This window comes from Neltuma alba, unplaced genomic scaffold (genome assembly GCF_004799145.2).
Source record: "Neltuma alba isolate B1F8T4 unplaced genomic scaffold, ASM479914v2 tig00011551_pilon, whole genome shotgun sequence".
Classification (NCBI taxonomy): Eukaryota; Viridiplantae; Streptophyta; class Magnoliopsida; order Fabales; family Fabaceae; genus Neltuma; species Neltuma alba.
The window spans coordinates 231150-247634 of NW_021636212.1; the positions used below are offsets into that span (position 1 = coordinate 231150).

A 16485-nucleotide genomic window follows, 5' to 3' on the forward strand; every position below is an offset into this window, starting at 1 on the left:
AAAAAAACAATATTTTTAGTACTATCAGTGCTTGGTGGTCCACAGCCTGGCCTTTGCTAATAGGATAGTCCTTTCACATATCATTTGCTGAAATTTTGAAATACTTATGTTTTAATAAAACTCTCCTATTTCAGCACCATTAAAGTAATCACATACGGTGCTAATACTTTTCTCCTTAGTAAGTATGTATAGCAAGATAAATAGGCAAGCTAGAGCAAAACATTATAATAATCAGAGCTTTAATTTTGCAATAATCTTCACCAAAATTTAATTTTTCTTTATTGACCAAGGTTTTAGAAGTACACAATGGAGTTTTAAAGAGAAAAAAACAGTAAAAGGCGAAGGGAACGGGCTAATTCTGTGTGTAGTATCTCATTTCATTGTAAATGAAAAAGTGTGCAGTAAGTCAGAAATATAAAAGTAATATGAACTGAAAGGAAAGATCTAGAATGACAAAAATCAAAGTAAGAGCCTATTAGTCAATTGGGCTTTGTGTTGTTTGGTGTTGGGCCTCAATACTACCCCGCGAGTGGAACTAAGCTGGTAGTGTAATGAGACTCGATCTAAGAGCTGCAAATTTGGATGATGGTAGAGGCTTAGTAAGAATATCAACCAGTTGATCCTTTGAGGATACATGAAGAACATTGAGAAGACTGGTAGGAAGGTGTTCCCTAACAAAGTGATAATGAAGAGCCATATATATGTTTAGCTTTGGAGTGGAATATAGGATTAGCAACTAGATAAGTTGCACCAAGATTACACGATGCAAAAATGTAACATCAGAGAGAACAATATGTAATTCATGAAGGAGTTGCTGAAGCCATATCAAATCACTAGATGCTGTAGCAATTGCTTTATATTCTGCTTCAGTACTTGACCGAGCAATAGTAGGTTGCTTCTTTGAACTCCATGATACTAGATTGGGACCAAAATAAATGGCAAAGCCAGCTGTAGATCTTGAATCATCAACCTTGCCACCCTAATCAGCATTAGAGAAGACATGCAGCGGATATGAAGATGATTTTTTTGAGGTGAAGAGCATAGTGTGAAGTACCCCCTTAATCCTCGTGTATTCTCCGTTTGCTAATCTGCAACACCAAACTGGCCATATCAAACAGAAAAGCGGCACTTCCTTGTTCAAGTCTCATCACCATTTAAGGGGCGTTTGAAATTAAACCCTCAACAGCACCTAAAAAACTACTTCCGAGATAAAACTCTGCTTATATATATGCCTCAGACTATGTAAAATTATTTTTAAAAAAATGATCCAAACATTCCTTAAGTTAGCTCTTCCTGAACATAATATTACTTTAGTTCCTAATTATAAGACCTCGTATATAGATTATAAACAAGGTATTATAATTAGAACCAGAGGTAATACATATAAAGACACGGATCTCTATATCCTCATCTGGAGTCTTACCTTACACATATCATTCTTAATTATAGGAGACGTACGTGATTGGTGATGGTTGTTAAGTTCTAATGGTAATGATCTTTTAAATTCTATTCCCGTACCAACATGGGACTATATAGTGCTTCTTCCTTGTGTTTTTGCAGGCATTTCCAAGGCTTGGCTACTGCAAGCAAAGCCCTAATAGAGGCATTTGAGAACGGGGAGCTACTTGACCTAGAAAACAGAATAATGTGAGCATTAGAGCAAATTAAGTATTAATGACTAAATAGGCTGAGTGAAAATCCTAGACTGAACTAGCCTTATTAAACTAACTAGCGGCCCACACTAAGAATATTAGATAGTCAATTAAATATCATGATGATATAATGCAATATGCTCTTTCGGTTCCCAGATCTAATTGGAAAGTTAATATTAATCCTATATGTAAGACTTATTTCACATGTTTATCAATTTTTTCTCAAATTAACCGTATTGATATTCTTCTAATAATAATCAAGTAGGAGAAGGAGAGAAGGAATTAAGAAAGATGCTTAGAGTGTTTTAGGGGGAAAAAATATCATATTAGCTAATTTAACTAACATCTTTAATTTACTCAAATTAGTTAATTAAGCCCTACATTAAGAACAGGAGGAGTATAATAATAATAATCAAAATATCTAACATTTAAATATTAAAAACTGCAAGCCAGCATCTCAAAGAAATATTTAATAATGGAGAAAAATAATGCTTAATTTCTCCCTAGAAAGGCCAAGTAACAGCGTGCAGAGTATAAGTAGTAAACTTTAATCTGTTCCCATTCTTAAACTTTTCAAATGATCCAAAAATAAAACAACTTTTCAAAACTCTATAATTGATGTTTAGTAGTAATGATTGTTGTGGTTATCCTCCACCGTTAATATAATCATTATGTCAATTACTTAATGGACGGTTTGCTTAAGTTGCTCCAAACAAATTAAATTAGTCCAAACCGATCGACATAATTTTGACACCAACTTCTGTCACTAGCAGCAACTAATTAATTAGAGTTATGAAACTTGCAACTCAACTAGTTAATCGTGCTGGGTTAATCCCGCACCTACGAAATTACTCTATAGACTAAGGTTAAAATAAAAGTAAATGTGAGTATATACATACAGCAAAATTAGCTCCACGCAGATGTAAAGAATGGTTATGCTAATGTGCCTCATAGGATGCATCTCCCTAAACCTTTTTCAGTTAGTTTGGAAAACAATTGTTCAATCAAATCTGAATTTTTGGAATTTTTTCTGACTTTATTATTTACTTAAATATCATGAAATATTATTTTGTTGTTATGCATTTTGTTTCGTTTTTAATTAAAAACATATTAGAATAACAAAAATAATTGAGTATAATATAAGAGCTTAGTGATAATAGATATGACGATTCAAGTTAAAAGCTGCAGTCCATCCATGTCAGAACATATATATCGATAATGTGTGTGTGTGTGTGTACATATATATCTCTCTCTCACACACGACGTCAAGAGCAATGGACAAAGTAAGAATTAAGAACTGTTAAAATGCACTCATCATCACTAGTACTTTGTACAATTATCCAAATCATAAAAGAAAGAGCTTACAACAGGAAAGTTAGGACTTGGAACTAATCAAGGGAATTAAGGAATTCTAGAAAAATACAGCAGTTTGACACACACCCTATGGCTTTCTCTAAGCATAGAAAAAGAACAAAAATTAACGTGTAATGGCTAATTAAATTTTCAACCCCCCAATTAATCTCCATTAATTAGTATTATTTTCGCCTTCATCTGTTTTATCATCCCCAAATATATTGAATTTACTGATAATTGGTAGTATCTCATGAAAATGTCAGAGCTAGCTAGCTGAGCAGCCCCCACATGGTGGACATTCAAGTGTGGGGAACACATCACGTGAAGGTTCTGAAATTATCAACTCACAAGCTGTTCCTTGTCCAAACATGCCATGGGCTGAGATTGCGGTGGCATTAGTGGTGGTTGTGGCAGTTTTGGCAGTGGTGCCGCCGCCGCCGGAGGTGGTGGTGGAGGAGAGTGAAGCAGGTGGCCATTTGTATTGTTGTTCCTGCTGATGATGATAGATTTGTCTTAGTCTTTCTATTTCCTTCTTTAATGCTTGGTGGTGAGCTGAGACCGACCACATTAAAACCAATTTAATCAGGGTGTGCGTATAGGTTTGGGGAAAAAAAAAAGCTGCGAAATCATCGCCTAATGATGATGATAATGGAATTAATATATAGAAAAACTAAAAATTAAAATCATTAGAACTAAAATTACAGTCTTTGAAAATCTTGTCTTGAGCCAAAGTAGCAATACGTTGCTTTAAGGTACTGTTGTCTACGTTCAGAATCAGACGTTGGTGGTCCAAGAATGCTACCCTCGGCGACAATGCTGATTCCCCCGTCTTCATTTTTTCACACATTGTTATTATTAATTCCATTATTATTCATTCAAACTCATTAATTAATTAAAAAATACCTATCTATATGCTCTGTCTATATATACATATGATAAAACAGCATATAATAAACTAGATATGATTATTGACTTGAATGATCCTTTTTAAGATGCCAATTAATAATTAATTACTCTTAAGCATAAAGTTATGTTGCCCATGCATGTGAAAGCCATAATGTTTTGGTTACTCAGTTACCTAGAATAACAGTGATTTCACTATAAGTTATAGCAAAAAAAAAAATGGAGAAATGACTTGAGTTTATCAAATATTAATAATAGTTAACAATATTTGTGAAGAAAAATTTGGGTAGATTTAGTCTAAATTAACATAAAATGTAAGAGGGATTTATAATTTTAACGTGCTTAGTATACCTATTTTATTTTGAATTCACCTAAAATCATTTTAACTTTGTCGATTAAGAAAAATATGGTGTGATCTTATCAATTAGATGCCAAATGAATTGCCTAAATTTAGCTTTCATGTATACCTGCAAAGTTGATACGCTTCTTTCTAAATCAGAAATGTACTGCAGCTTTCTCACCCTGGATCTCTGAGCCGACTGCCGATTTGCCAAAATTCTGATTTTTCACAACACAAAGAAGAAAAAGATCATAAATATAGATAATTAAATTAACTATGAAATCTATATGTTTATCACTTATAATTATTTGGTAACTATTATTATTATTATTATTATTATTATTATTATTATTATTATTATTATTATTATTATTATTATTATTATTATTCAGTTAATACGTGCATGGGTCATCTGATATGGCATCGACATATAGATGTGGCTTACCTTTTAACTCTTTTCGGATCAACGAGTGGTTCGCCGCCACCGCCGACCACCGGCAGAGTGTCACTTTCATTCTTGCATTCGCTCTCCTCCTCCCCCGGTTCATTCTTGAGCTGTTTCTGCAATTGAAGGTCTTGTCTCGGCACAACGACGTCGTCAATTATCATAGGCTTCTCCTCGTTATTGCTATTCTGATCATCCGAAGGCGTTGACGGGTTCGATGCAGTGGCAGATGACGGCGGCAACGAAACCGAGCCAATGTCATTGGAGGACATGGACATGATCATCGTCAAGCCTATCAAACCCATGATGTGCTCCGGTCACTGGGTTCCGACATTCCTCAAGGAAAGCCGCATCGAGGTAAGCAATGGAATCGCTAGCAGACCGCCCGTGAGCCCCCCGCCGTGCCGACGAGAAGTCAAGAAACTCATCCACCAACGTCGGTAACGACGGCTGCGGCGGCGGCGAGTTCTGTTGCTGAAATTGTTGAGCTGCACTGGGATTGAAACTAGGCGGCATTGCGGCGGCTGACTTCTGGTGAGGATTAAACGATGGCCAATTCTGGGTCATGGTTGGTATCTTAAGAGACAACTGTGCCATCTCCTAGGTGGGATCGGACAACAAGGTCAACTTGAACGAGCTTGTCCGCGAGAGAGAGAGAGAGAGAGAGAGAAGATTAAAAAGAAGCAACCTAGAAGTTAGAACCGAACAGAAATCTTAGATGAAAAGGGAATTCTGCGGATCCTAAAACAGCAGTGTAGTATGAGGGAGGTCAGGTCATATAATATCAGGAAGAGGTCACCTTACAACCACCTCGAAGACATCATCATATGTAAATGGATTATTGTTAGTGATATATTTTTGCACTTACCTTAATTTTGTTACGTTCACATTCAAAATTCTTAACTAGTCCTTGTTGTTTTGGTGTGCAAGGGCCAAAGTGAAACTACCTATGAAGTTAATGGGATCAAAACATCCAACATTGACTCTCACACATGAGAGCGAATCTAATGTCATTAGGGACAATCCTCAATATTCTATTTATATTTAAGTTGATTTTAACCCAATGCCCAATTTAATTTATTACACTAACCTGATATATTAGGTATAAGAACTAGTCTATTAGTTTATTAAGCTGATTTAGCATCTTTACGCACACCATATATGGTTTATTATTACTACTTCAATTAACCATGACTAAAGATCTAGATCTTATATATATATTACTGACAGTCTAAAAATTCAAAGAATATATATAATATGATGTTTTTAAGATATAAATAAAGATGAAAGCCTAGTAGCTAAATGCCAAGAGACATCCAGCCATCAGACATCCTAATACATTAAAACTAATAAAAGTTTCAACATGCAGCTTAATATTTATAGTTTTTGCGTTTTAAACCATCAATGCGTCTAACTTTAATATTTACTACACCATCTTAATTTTTCTCTTCTTTAGACTTTAATTATGTAAGTGTTTTAGAACTTAAATTGTGCAAACCTCATAATTCAAAGAGAGACACTACAAATTAATTAAAGAATTGGTGGGAGCTTCTCACCTTAAAACTTGTTTAATTTCCACAAAGAAATTATGCATGATATTATTAATGTCCCTCATGAATGATGTAATTTATTACGAATTAAAAACATGGATGACTTGTTAATTTGATAAGTTTTGGGAACAGAAGTGTAATATTGTGAAGGAGAAGTAGTGGAATCAGCAACCACGTGCCGATGTGACCCCTCCCTTTGGCATCCATTATCTCACAAAATGCTATTCCTCATTCAATATTCATATTCAAATCTAATCCCCTACTTTCATGAACTGCCTCCCCTTTATGTCTTCTCTTCACTTCTCTTTCTCTTCTCCTCCCTTTATTTTAATCAATGTGTTTTTTTTTCCCATTGCTTTGAGTTGGTAAAAATTGATCTCTTTCTATTTGTTGATATGCATGAGAATAGTTTATAATGAACAACGAGACAAGTCACAACTCACAGGTGAATAAAACAATTACCCTGTAATTAAATAAGCATTTAAAAAAAACCAAATGAATAAATTACATTGTCCAAGACAGATCATACAACTATTCACAAAGCACTAATTTTGAACAAAAATTATACTTCTTTATGTTTTTTATTTGAACTACTTTTAATTACCCCACTAATAAAAAATATTAGTTACATTATCAAAATTGTCTAAAAATCATTTCAATTTTTATTTTTTTGCCAATTAATTATATGTCTCCCCATTAATTAATTATAATAGTTTTCACGCTCATTCTTCCTAATTCATCCTCTCTATAAATAACGGTATATTTCGGTAAAAATACATTTTTTTTGCATTTGATTATCTTTAACTAATTTTAATTGACTTCTTAGTTTGCATGATTTAGTTATAAATAACTTACAGAAAAGGTTGGAGGGAGTAAATATTTTTAACATTATTACACAAGCTCTTACAAGGTGAGTTACATATTATATTAATTAGAAAACTTTTCTGAATTTCATGAAGGAAGAACAGGAGCACGCATAATGGTTGATTCATAGGGTAGTGTGCCGTGATCTCGTGAGCCATGACGTCATACATTTTTTTTAATGAAATATACAATTCGTTTCTTAGTTAATTAAATTAAAATATTGAGAGAAAAATGGAGCCAAATATTCTAAAATAGGAGCAAAGTGAGGGCCTATGGGCCCACTTGCAGTTTGGAGAGGGTCGGTGGAGCATCGCAACGACCCAACCATCTCACATTCATTGCTGCTGACCCGAAATGAATTAGCCCCCACTGCTGCCTCCCGCCTCTTCTTCTGTGTAAGGGTTTCAATGTTCAGATATGGCTAACCAGAGCAGTGATCATTTAATGTGGTTCCTTTACAAATTTGGCACTGTCGCTCGTATCATTCAAATAGATGAAAATTTTCCAACTTTAATTAATGCATGTGAGTTCGTAACAGGACAACTTTCATCTGTTAAGGGTAAAATTGTCCCAATTTGAACGCGGTCACTGTTTAAGGAGTATTTGATATTAGCTTTCTACAAATAATTTATGACATTTAAGATAATACGTGAGAAAAATATTGTTTCGACTTATATAAAAGTGTTTTTTTAAGTGCTTTATAGGAAATTCAAACACTCTTAAATTGGCATAGATATTTTTTTTTATTACTCATTCTTCTGTTAGAAGTAATTTTGTTTGAGGTATTATCAGATACGGAATATGAATATTTCTCCTTACAAAGATTTGCATCTTAGGTCATCATGTCATGGAGGACTGGTCTTTTTCACTAAACTCAAACCCATTTAAATTGTATAGGATAAAAAACAAGACTTTATCCTCAAAACAAATAATGAGAGTTAAAGATTAATAACTCTTATTTTGGAAAGAGTGTGATCCGGAAAAAAAATGTCTCCTTTACGGAAAAATTGGTTTCTATTATGATGATGAAGACACTCCTAATCCAAAAAAAATTGTTATAACCAATCATTTAATATCAGAATTATATTGATAAAACAAAACGATGGTACTACTATTATTGATTGCATTTATTTTGTTCCTTAAATAATTATTCATTTTTTATACATGCATATTCGTCTGATTATAATATACTCTTCTGGTTCTATTTATAAGGCACTTTCAATGTGTTTCACACAGACCAAAAAAAATCTTAAATTGTATTAACTCTTTGTTAAAATATAGCAATTTTTTAACTTTACCTTTATTTAATATATACTCCTTTCAAAAAAATAACTATCTACACTATAATAAATGAAGAACAATATGATACATTTATCATTTATGGTAAAAATTTAATGAAGTGACTTATAAATAGGATCAAAAAAATTTATCTCTCTGCCCTATAAATAGGATCAGAGGAGTAATTATTTTGTAATTATTCAAGATAAAAAAACAGCTCACATGAATATAAAAAATACATGAGTTCATAACTACTACCTTCGGTCCTAACTATAAGACCTCGTTATAATCTAGAAACGAGTTCTTTTAATTAAGACAGAAGGTAGCATTTCTTTAGATGATATTCAAAGTGATAAGGTCATGCCTAAAACAAGAAAACTCTTGGGAAGATTAAACCAATGGTATAGAGAGATGGTGGGGTGGTGGAGGGTTTGTAGATAGGAATGAGCTGTGAAGAGAAAGAAAAGCAAGAAGTCCCTTTAATTAATTGATCATTCTAGATTTTGTATAATATTTATAGTTAAACACCTCCTCATATAAATCAATTTTTTTAAAGCTTTAAGGAAAATATGCTAATAAAACTAAAATTTTAAAATTTTAGAGGATCGTTGCACTATCCTTTTACTTTTATCATTAAATAAAATCTCAAATCAAAATTTGTGCATAAAAACACATGAAGAAGCACTATTTTCGTTTGAGATCTAATTCAAGATATGAATTAAAATGAAGGCTTCATTATGGTTCTAAACTCAACGGGACGCCTTGTGGGGCCCTCCCAACAACGTGCATGGGTGCGGGTGTCTTCTCTGGTAGAGGGGATTCCGATCCTTATGAAGGCCGAGGAAGGAAAAGAGGACTTGATTGTGGGAATTTAGATGACAAAACGACAATGGATCTCATGGGGCCCGCTCTATCTTGAACTGTGCAGGTTGTTATTGGCGAATCACAAGCCTCGAATTTTTATTTTTTTGGGTGGGCCATGAGTCCAGTAAGCTTTCAAAGGTGTTTAGATTAACTTTTTAGAGATAATTTTATAATAAAATATAAAGTAAGTATGTCAACGGAATTTTATCTCAACTTATATGAAAATACTGAATTTTCTCTGAAAAAACTTAATTATTAAAATATTTAATTGTTGTTAATGGAACTATAAATACAAATCCTTAGTTGTTATTTTCTAAAACTTTAATTTCACATTATTATTTGGTTCTAATTAAAACCTCCAAAAAAAAAATGTTAGAAACTCATAATCAATCCAATTAGTAGTGATCAAGCTTTGTAATTCTCTATTCAAGCAAGTTTCTCAATCAAACATAGCTGTAGCAACATCAGTCTCTCCGCAGTTTACTATAATATCTACACACGATAATAGTAAAGGCCTAGAATAGAACATACTCACTAAAAATAAGAATTAAACCAAGCTAATCATAAACAAACATATCTAACACACAGGTTCATTGATAACTAGCTTGGTTTGCTTATATTTAACAGAGCATTCATATGTTTAATGATTGGGGTTTATGACCAACCACACACATAATCAAGGACATAGACCAGTGCGAGAGAAAAGGGATAAAGTAGGATGGCCACTATAGAAGTCCACAGAGGAAAAGTGGTACGGAAACTGGCAAATACTCCCATCACAATGCAAACTACCAGAATGACCAACACTTCTGCAGAGAAGTCCCATGTCAATCCCCTTACATATACAAGGGCCAAGAACACTGCCAGGCAAAGCACGTTGTTCATTGTCGCTGCCCCATATAGCTGCAAACACACAAATAATGCACTTCATATTATTATAAGCCTTCATTAATTGTCACAGCAAGCATATAAGAAAAATGCCTGAATATATATAAATACTTTTCATCAATCGAGTTTGAAAGAATTTTCATTAAGAATTTCGTGTGTTAGGTTTTGGAAACAGAATGAAGAAATTTTAAGAGATAAGCAGGACCGAAACCAACAAAAGTTATGAAAAAAAAATTTAAACTTGATACTGAGTGAAGGCATGAAATATCTATTCTGACTAAGAATCCCTAAACGGGTATTTAGGTAACCCAATAAGCACTTTTCAGAAGTATTTTTCTATAAATCGAAACAAATTCTTCCACATATTTACTTCATATACCGTAAAAACACTTCTAAAACCATTGTTTTGATCTTATCCAAACATCCCCTAAGTGTTGCTGTTACAAGAACTGTGAGACTGTGAATTGTGGGGTTTATACTATGAGCCTGGCATATCCATGTGTCGCGCAATGCAGTGCTAATGATGAAAGAAAAGCAAGCTAAACACCCAGAAATTGGAAAGATGCATTGATCGAAGGATAAATTAGATGTTTCTTAGACATCCCCGCAAAACAGAACTAAACTCAAATGGCAGAAGTTGAATGAAAAGGCTGGAGACCCTACGCTTGAAAGAAAAGAAGTGTCAAAACAGTAATAAACCAACCTCTGAAAAAGTTAAGGAGGCGGTCTGCCTCTTGTCACGGCTAGCAAAAATAACTGCTGACACTGCTTCACTGGAATTCGTAGCCAAAGGCAGTACAATGAAGGAAATGAAGAATGCAGGAATACTTGTGACGTCGGAAAATTCGTCAACAGCATCAACCAGAGGATCAGCAACTACAGCAGCAATAACTGTTCCCAGAAGGAGCAGCAGCACTGCTTTTATAGTATTCCATTTGGCATTCTTAACATCCTCAGCAGCTTCTTCAGCCGGACCCCCAACATCCAGTAGATCGTGTTCCCTCTTCGTTTCCTGCAAATGAAAATTCAGTCAGTTCTACATCCGTTTCCTGAAAGAATTTCTTTGGTCGAGTCTGTCATGGTAAAACTCACCTGGTGAAAATCAGTTAAAAACTTCATTGTATGTGGACCAGCATCACCAGTAGCACGTCGAGAGCGCTTAGCCTTAGAAAGCCATCTATTAATTCCGTTAAAAAACTCATCTTCATCAATAAGTGAGTTACGAGAAGTATCAAAATCCTCTATTATTTTTGTCACAGCATCACCATGGTCCAGGTCAACCTCTTCAAACTCAATTCCAATAACCAACGCTCTCAATTCACTGTGAGAAAGTTGTCCATCACCATTCTCGTCAATTTTTGAAAAAAGCCTATATGGATAATCATTAAAAGGAGATCAACGACGACCCAAAAAGCATAAAAATATGAAAATAAGACAACAATATGCTTCGAAAGTAATATCTCTGAGAAAACATCTTACTTCCTGATTATTTCTCTATCAGGTTCACCATCTTCTCTCAGCAACCTTCCCAATGCCTGCTGCCTTAAGTGTCTCAGAATTCCAAATATTACGTGCTTGTGTTTCACATAAGCAAGTCTTCTCCTCTGTATCCAGGGCTGAAAAACCTGCAAAATTTGACCCCCCCTAATTACTTTAGGTTGCAGGAACAATTTTCAATTGTTCATTGGTACAGACAATCTCTCACTTCGTATACAGTAATACTAATAGATATTGGAAGTGCTAATCCTAGAATCTAAGAAAAATACAACAGAACAATATGAGGATTTGGACACTGTTGGCACGGTATATGGGTTTACATCCCTTCCTTATTTAGGCCAAGTATACCAATTGGCTAATCACAAATGAAACAAACTAAATTCCACTAGGCATACATGCAACACATGCTTCCTTTTATCAAGGCTTTGTAAAGCATTGTCTCTATTTCTTTCATGGCATTGTGCTACTTAAAAACCACAGAGTAAGCATTGTCTCTATTTCTTTCATGGTATTATGATATATGACAATATTGACATTTACCTGGTAAAAGCAATAAGAAGCCAATAAACAAAGAGAGACAATAAGTGCAATTAAAACAGCCAAGTGCCTTCCAGACGTTGATTTGAGTAATTGGGGTATCTGAACAATCAGAAATGGAATGACAGATATAACCATGATCCTTGCAGCATAGCTTGTCCAAATATCAGTACTAACGCCAGAACCTGCAAGTTGGAAATATATTGGAGTAATTATTAAAACATCCACACTGCTGAGATGTATGACATTAAAATGAAATAATGAAGGTTCAGCAAAATAGATAAACTTAATCTCCTGCATTCATCCTTTTAAAATTTGAACAGTTATGCCCTAATTCAGGAGAAAAAATTGACGTATACTTGTTGGATATCACACCATGAGGTGAGATATTTTTTTAAGGTCTTCGACAAGAAAAGCTTAATATCAAATTTTTCGCAGATCCCTGAGAGGAAGGAGGACATAAGAGACTTACCAGTTAAGCTAAATCCTCGTGTGTCTTGTGAATCTTTCGCAATTGAATCTTCTATGTCACACTTGCCAACAATTACACAAGTTCCCCATATTATAGTCAGAAGCAAAACTGTTGACCCTGCAAGCAAACCCATTCCAACAGAGACCTGACTTTGAGCGGTTTCTTTACCACCAGAAAGCCCAGATACTGGAGTAAAAACAAGATAAATAGATCAGAAACTACAACAATAGGGAGATAACAACACCAAGTGTTCGTTAGTTTGAGAGTGAACAAATATATAGCAATCTTCTGGCTAGTATGATGAGCACCACGAGATTGTGGTCAACATAAACAATGAATCGTGAAAAATGTCTCACAAAAATTGCTGCTTGTCAGCTAAGACTATTAGTTAAAGTCTTCTATTTGTACCTCTGTAATGCGATCAAGAAATAAATTCTTGAACTGCACACTATTTACTGAACTGAAAAGTCCGCTTCCTCTTCCCCCCCCCCCCCCAGGACGCAAATTTCGTTAGTTCTTGGAACACTGAGAATGATCACCATTAGAAACAACTGACAGTTTTTTGAGAGATACACCTGAGGATATTTTTTCGTCATTCCTAAATCCCAATTGGCACAAATAATCATCAAGTGGAGAGCAGCGCACAAAATGTAAAAGGAGGTTGAGCAAATAGAAATTTGAAGAGTTTAAGCAAAGCATATAAAAACTAAAAGGTGGGAATGAAGCTCCAAAAAGAATGTGGATCTCATGCACCAGATTAATGGACCAAATCCTCATGCCCAGAGTTGCCCGGTATGAATAGATCTCGTTTTTTCTTTTTCTTTTTTTAATTTGGTGAAAGATCTAGTACTTTTATTTATACCTGAATTCTGAAACTACAATGAAGAGGACCCAATATGACTGAAAAAGCAAGGATACGAGATGGCAAGTCAGAATAGCATTAAATTGTGCTCATACATATAAATAGTAATTAATAGATAATTAATTTGATAAATATTTTAAGCATTCTATAATATATTTTCATTATAGACAACAAGAAAAATCACTAGACGCGGAGTTTTATTAATTGGTTTTTGTTCTATTAAAAATTATTAAAGATAAAATTAAAAAAAGACCATAAAAACTACAAAATTACAAATCAAGCATTTTGTCAAAAAATTAAAAATTGTTGTTATTTCATTTATGTGCTATTCAATTATTGTCAAAATCTATACAAATCTTATAATTGATCTTGATTTGGGATTTTGTAATTTTTATGGTCTTTTTTGTGATTTTTCCAAAATTAAATTGATAGGAAAAATAAAGGATTTTTGTTGGTCAAAAAAGAAAACATGATTATGTTAAGGAACCGTCTTATCAATACTTTTGTAAAGACAAAAAGAAGAAAAATCCAAAATTTAGATGCGATTGACAACTGATTAAGTACACTTCTTCTATTTTAATACTGAAAATTTTATAACATATAATATGATAAATATGCTGGCAAAAAAATGAGTAAATATTGTTAAGTAAATACTTACATCATAAATAGATAATAATAAAATAAAATTATGAGAATCATAAATTACTTAACAAATTTGTTTTTAAGTAATTTATAAATTATTTTTGCGAATGGACAAATTTTAATTAAAGAATAATCAAACTATTCATATATCGCAAATAATTTAATTCGTTATAGTATTATATATAAAATTTATAATAAACTGCAATATTATAAAAATCATAAATAATAGAATTTTTATGTCAAGCATAAATAACACGAGTAGTTTTATTAGACTCATGAATCTTATATTAATTATTTTTATAATAAATTCACAAGTTAGCAGAAAAATTTATTGATATTTATACTTCGACACCTTAAACATCATGTCCTGGGTTTGATCTTTGAGACAGCATGTATGGAAAAAAAACATTATTGAGAGGAGTCCCCGCTATGACGTCTAGCAGTATTTCGAGATATTAGTCTCTTAGTAGAAAGATAGTTTGGCCAACAAAAAAAAAACTCCTTTAAATTTTTTAATTTTCCCCCAAGGGCTGAAAGGATCCAAAAAAAAAATTATGAAATATCCCATCTAAAAATTTTAAAATATTATCACATGAGTAGTTGGCCAAAAAAACAAAACAAGAATAATGAAGACGATTGAACGAAAACTCTGATGCCTGCAGTATCCTCAACGCTGCAGGAAAATCTAAAATAATTAAATAAGAGAAATGGAAGCTTTAAACGGAGACGAGTCATCTAAGAATTTTTCTTAGGCTTAAAGAAATCTTTCTTAATATCTACTTAAAGAAATTCAATTCAACGCCCAACATTCGCGGGAACCATAAAAAGAAATGGACAAAGAAACCGAATTTTATCTCAAGAGAGAAGGGAGAAAATTGTCTACTGCGCGCCGAATTTTCAGAGACGATTCAGAGGAGGAAACGTTAGGTAGAGTAACATGTTTTCCAGCTAACCAAACAGATCAAAGCAAATCCTTATCCGAATTAATGAGCAGACTGAAAACTCCTTAATATCGGTGTGATAAATATAACGCGGGTAAGAAGTAAGAACTCGTGTGAGCTATGCATGAACATCTAGAGTTCTCGTTTTCGAACAAAAGGCGAGAGAAAATTGCTATTATGATTTCCCAACTATCCAAACATAAGGAAGTAGAATCTAGAACGTGGGAGATGGCCAAAAAAAAAAAAAGAAATCTAGAACATCCAAGAGAAAACAGAAATGCATCACGCAATTACTGATGCCTCCAAGAATTCATCTCGTTTTTCACTAATAATTCTTAGTCTTCGTGTTTAGGATGAAGGCGGCAGAGAAAACGCAAATTATTATCGTATTTTACTTCTAACCAAACAGTTAAAAGAGAAGTAAAATCCAGAGCAGAACATCAATGACAAAAATAAAAAAAGTACGACGACGCAACAATTGTTAAAATTTATAAGAAGACAAATTAAATCAGTTTTACTGATTCTATGATATCTTAATTTTCCATTTGCAGGATTAAAAACAGAAGTGTAATCATATTATACTTACCGAGAATGAGCATGGCATCGGGCAGAGCGCCGAGAACGGGAAGAAACAAGCCACCAACGATCCCGGGGCCCAATATCTCAAGCAACAGCTCGCTGCCATTGGACAAATAGGTAGCAGCCTTGTACATGAGAAAGCCATAGACGGCGATGAGGAACAAGTTTCCGACTACAGAGGTGGTGCAGGGCAGGAATCCATACGTCTGCTCGCAGGAAGACTCCTTCAACGGCGGCAAAAGTCGGAGCAGATTGTCCTCCGGAGAATCCCGGGAATCGTGGATCCCATTGGAAACAAGATTAGAGGAGGACAAAAGGAACCGAGCGTGAACCTGAGCAGAGAGAATTAGGAGTGAGAGGAAGAGGAAGAGCGTGAAGGCGAAACGACGAGACATTGGGGACGGCGGGGGATTGGGGTTCGAGAAATCTTCTAGAGGATGTGGATGTGAAGCATTTGCAAGCTTGCAGAGAAGAAGAGAGTGACGTAGTGGATATTTGAATTGCAATGAAAGGAAGTTTGCAGCGTGTGGGGACGGAGGATGCGAGGGGCAATCTGCGTCTGAATCGCGTCCTTTGCCGAAGAGAGAGGGAAGGGAGTAGGAAAGGATACTCTGATAGTCATGTGATGTGCACCCTATATAGCGTTGTTTATAACCTTTTTTTTTTTTTTAACCTCAATAGTCTTGTTTATAACTTAAATATCGGGGAAGTTTTTTTTAATATCATTTCTAATTTGTAAATATTAAAAAAAATTAGTTAAATTAGTTATTTATAACAAACTAATATTATTTTTCTTGAAATATCCCTATTAATTATGT

At 34.1% G+C, this 16485-nt stretch overlaps 1 protein-coding gene and 1 pseudogene across 1 annotated transcript; both read right to left on the reverse strand.

Moving 5' to 3' along the window:
* Positions 1–736: 736 nt before the first annotated feature.
* LOC114714914 (basic leucine zipper 34-like) lies at positions 737–5290 on the reverse strand (annotated as a pseudogene).
* A 4502-nt stretch (positions 5291–9792) lies between these two features.
* On the reverse strand, positions 9793–16239 carry LOC114714907 (sodium/calcium exchanger NCL). Its single transcript, XM_028899700.1, has 7 exons — positions 15675–16239; positions 12644–12829; positions 12175–12356; positions 11617–11762; positions 11230–11506; positions 10841–11149; positions 9793–10152 (listed from the first exon to the last, which is right to left on the reverse strand). Exons 1-7 carry the CDS (start codon positions 16060–16062, stop codon positions 9904–9906), a joined length of 1737 nt encoding a protein of 578 aa, XP_028755533.1. The 5' UTR covers positions 16063–16239; the 3' UTR covers positions 9793–9903.
* Positions 16240–16485: the final 246 nt, after the last annotated feature.

Coding starts and splice junctions, on each gene's coding strand:
- LOC114714907 (XM_028899700.1), bottom strand. CDS start 16,062: ATGTCTCGTCGTTTCGCCTTCACGCTCTTCCTCTTCCTCTCACTCCTA. Junction 11,763..12,174: donor CTTCTTATTGCTTTTACCAG/GTAAATGTCAAT, acceptor CAAATTTTGCAG/GTTTTTCAGCCCTGGATACA. Junction 11,150..11,229: donor TTTTAACTGATTTTCACCAG/GTGAGTTTTACC, acceptor TTTCATTTGCAG/GAAACGAAGAGGGAACACGA.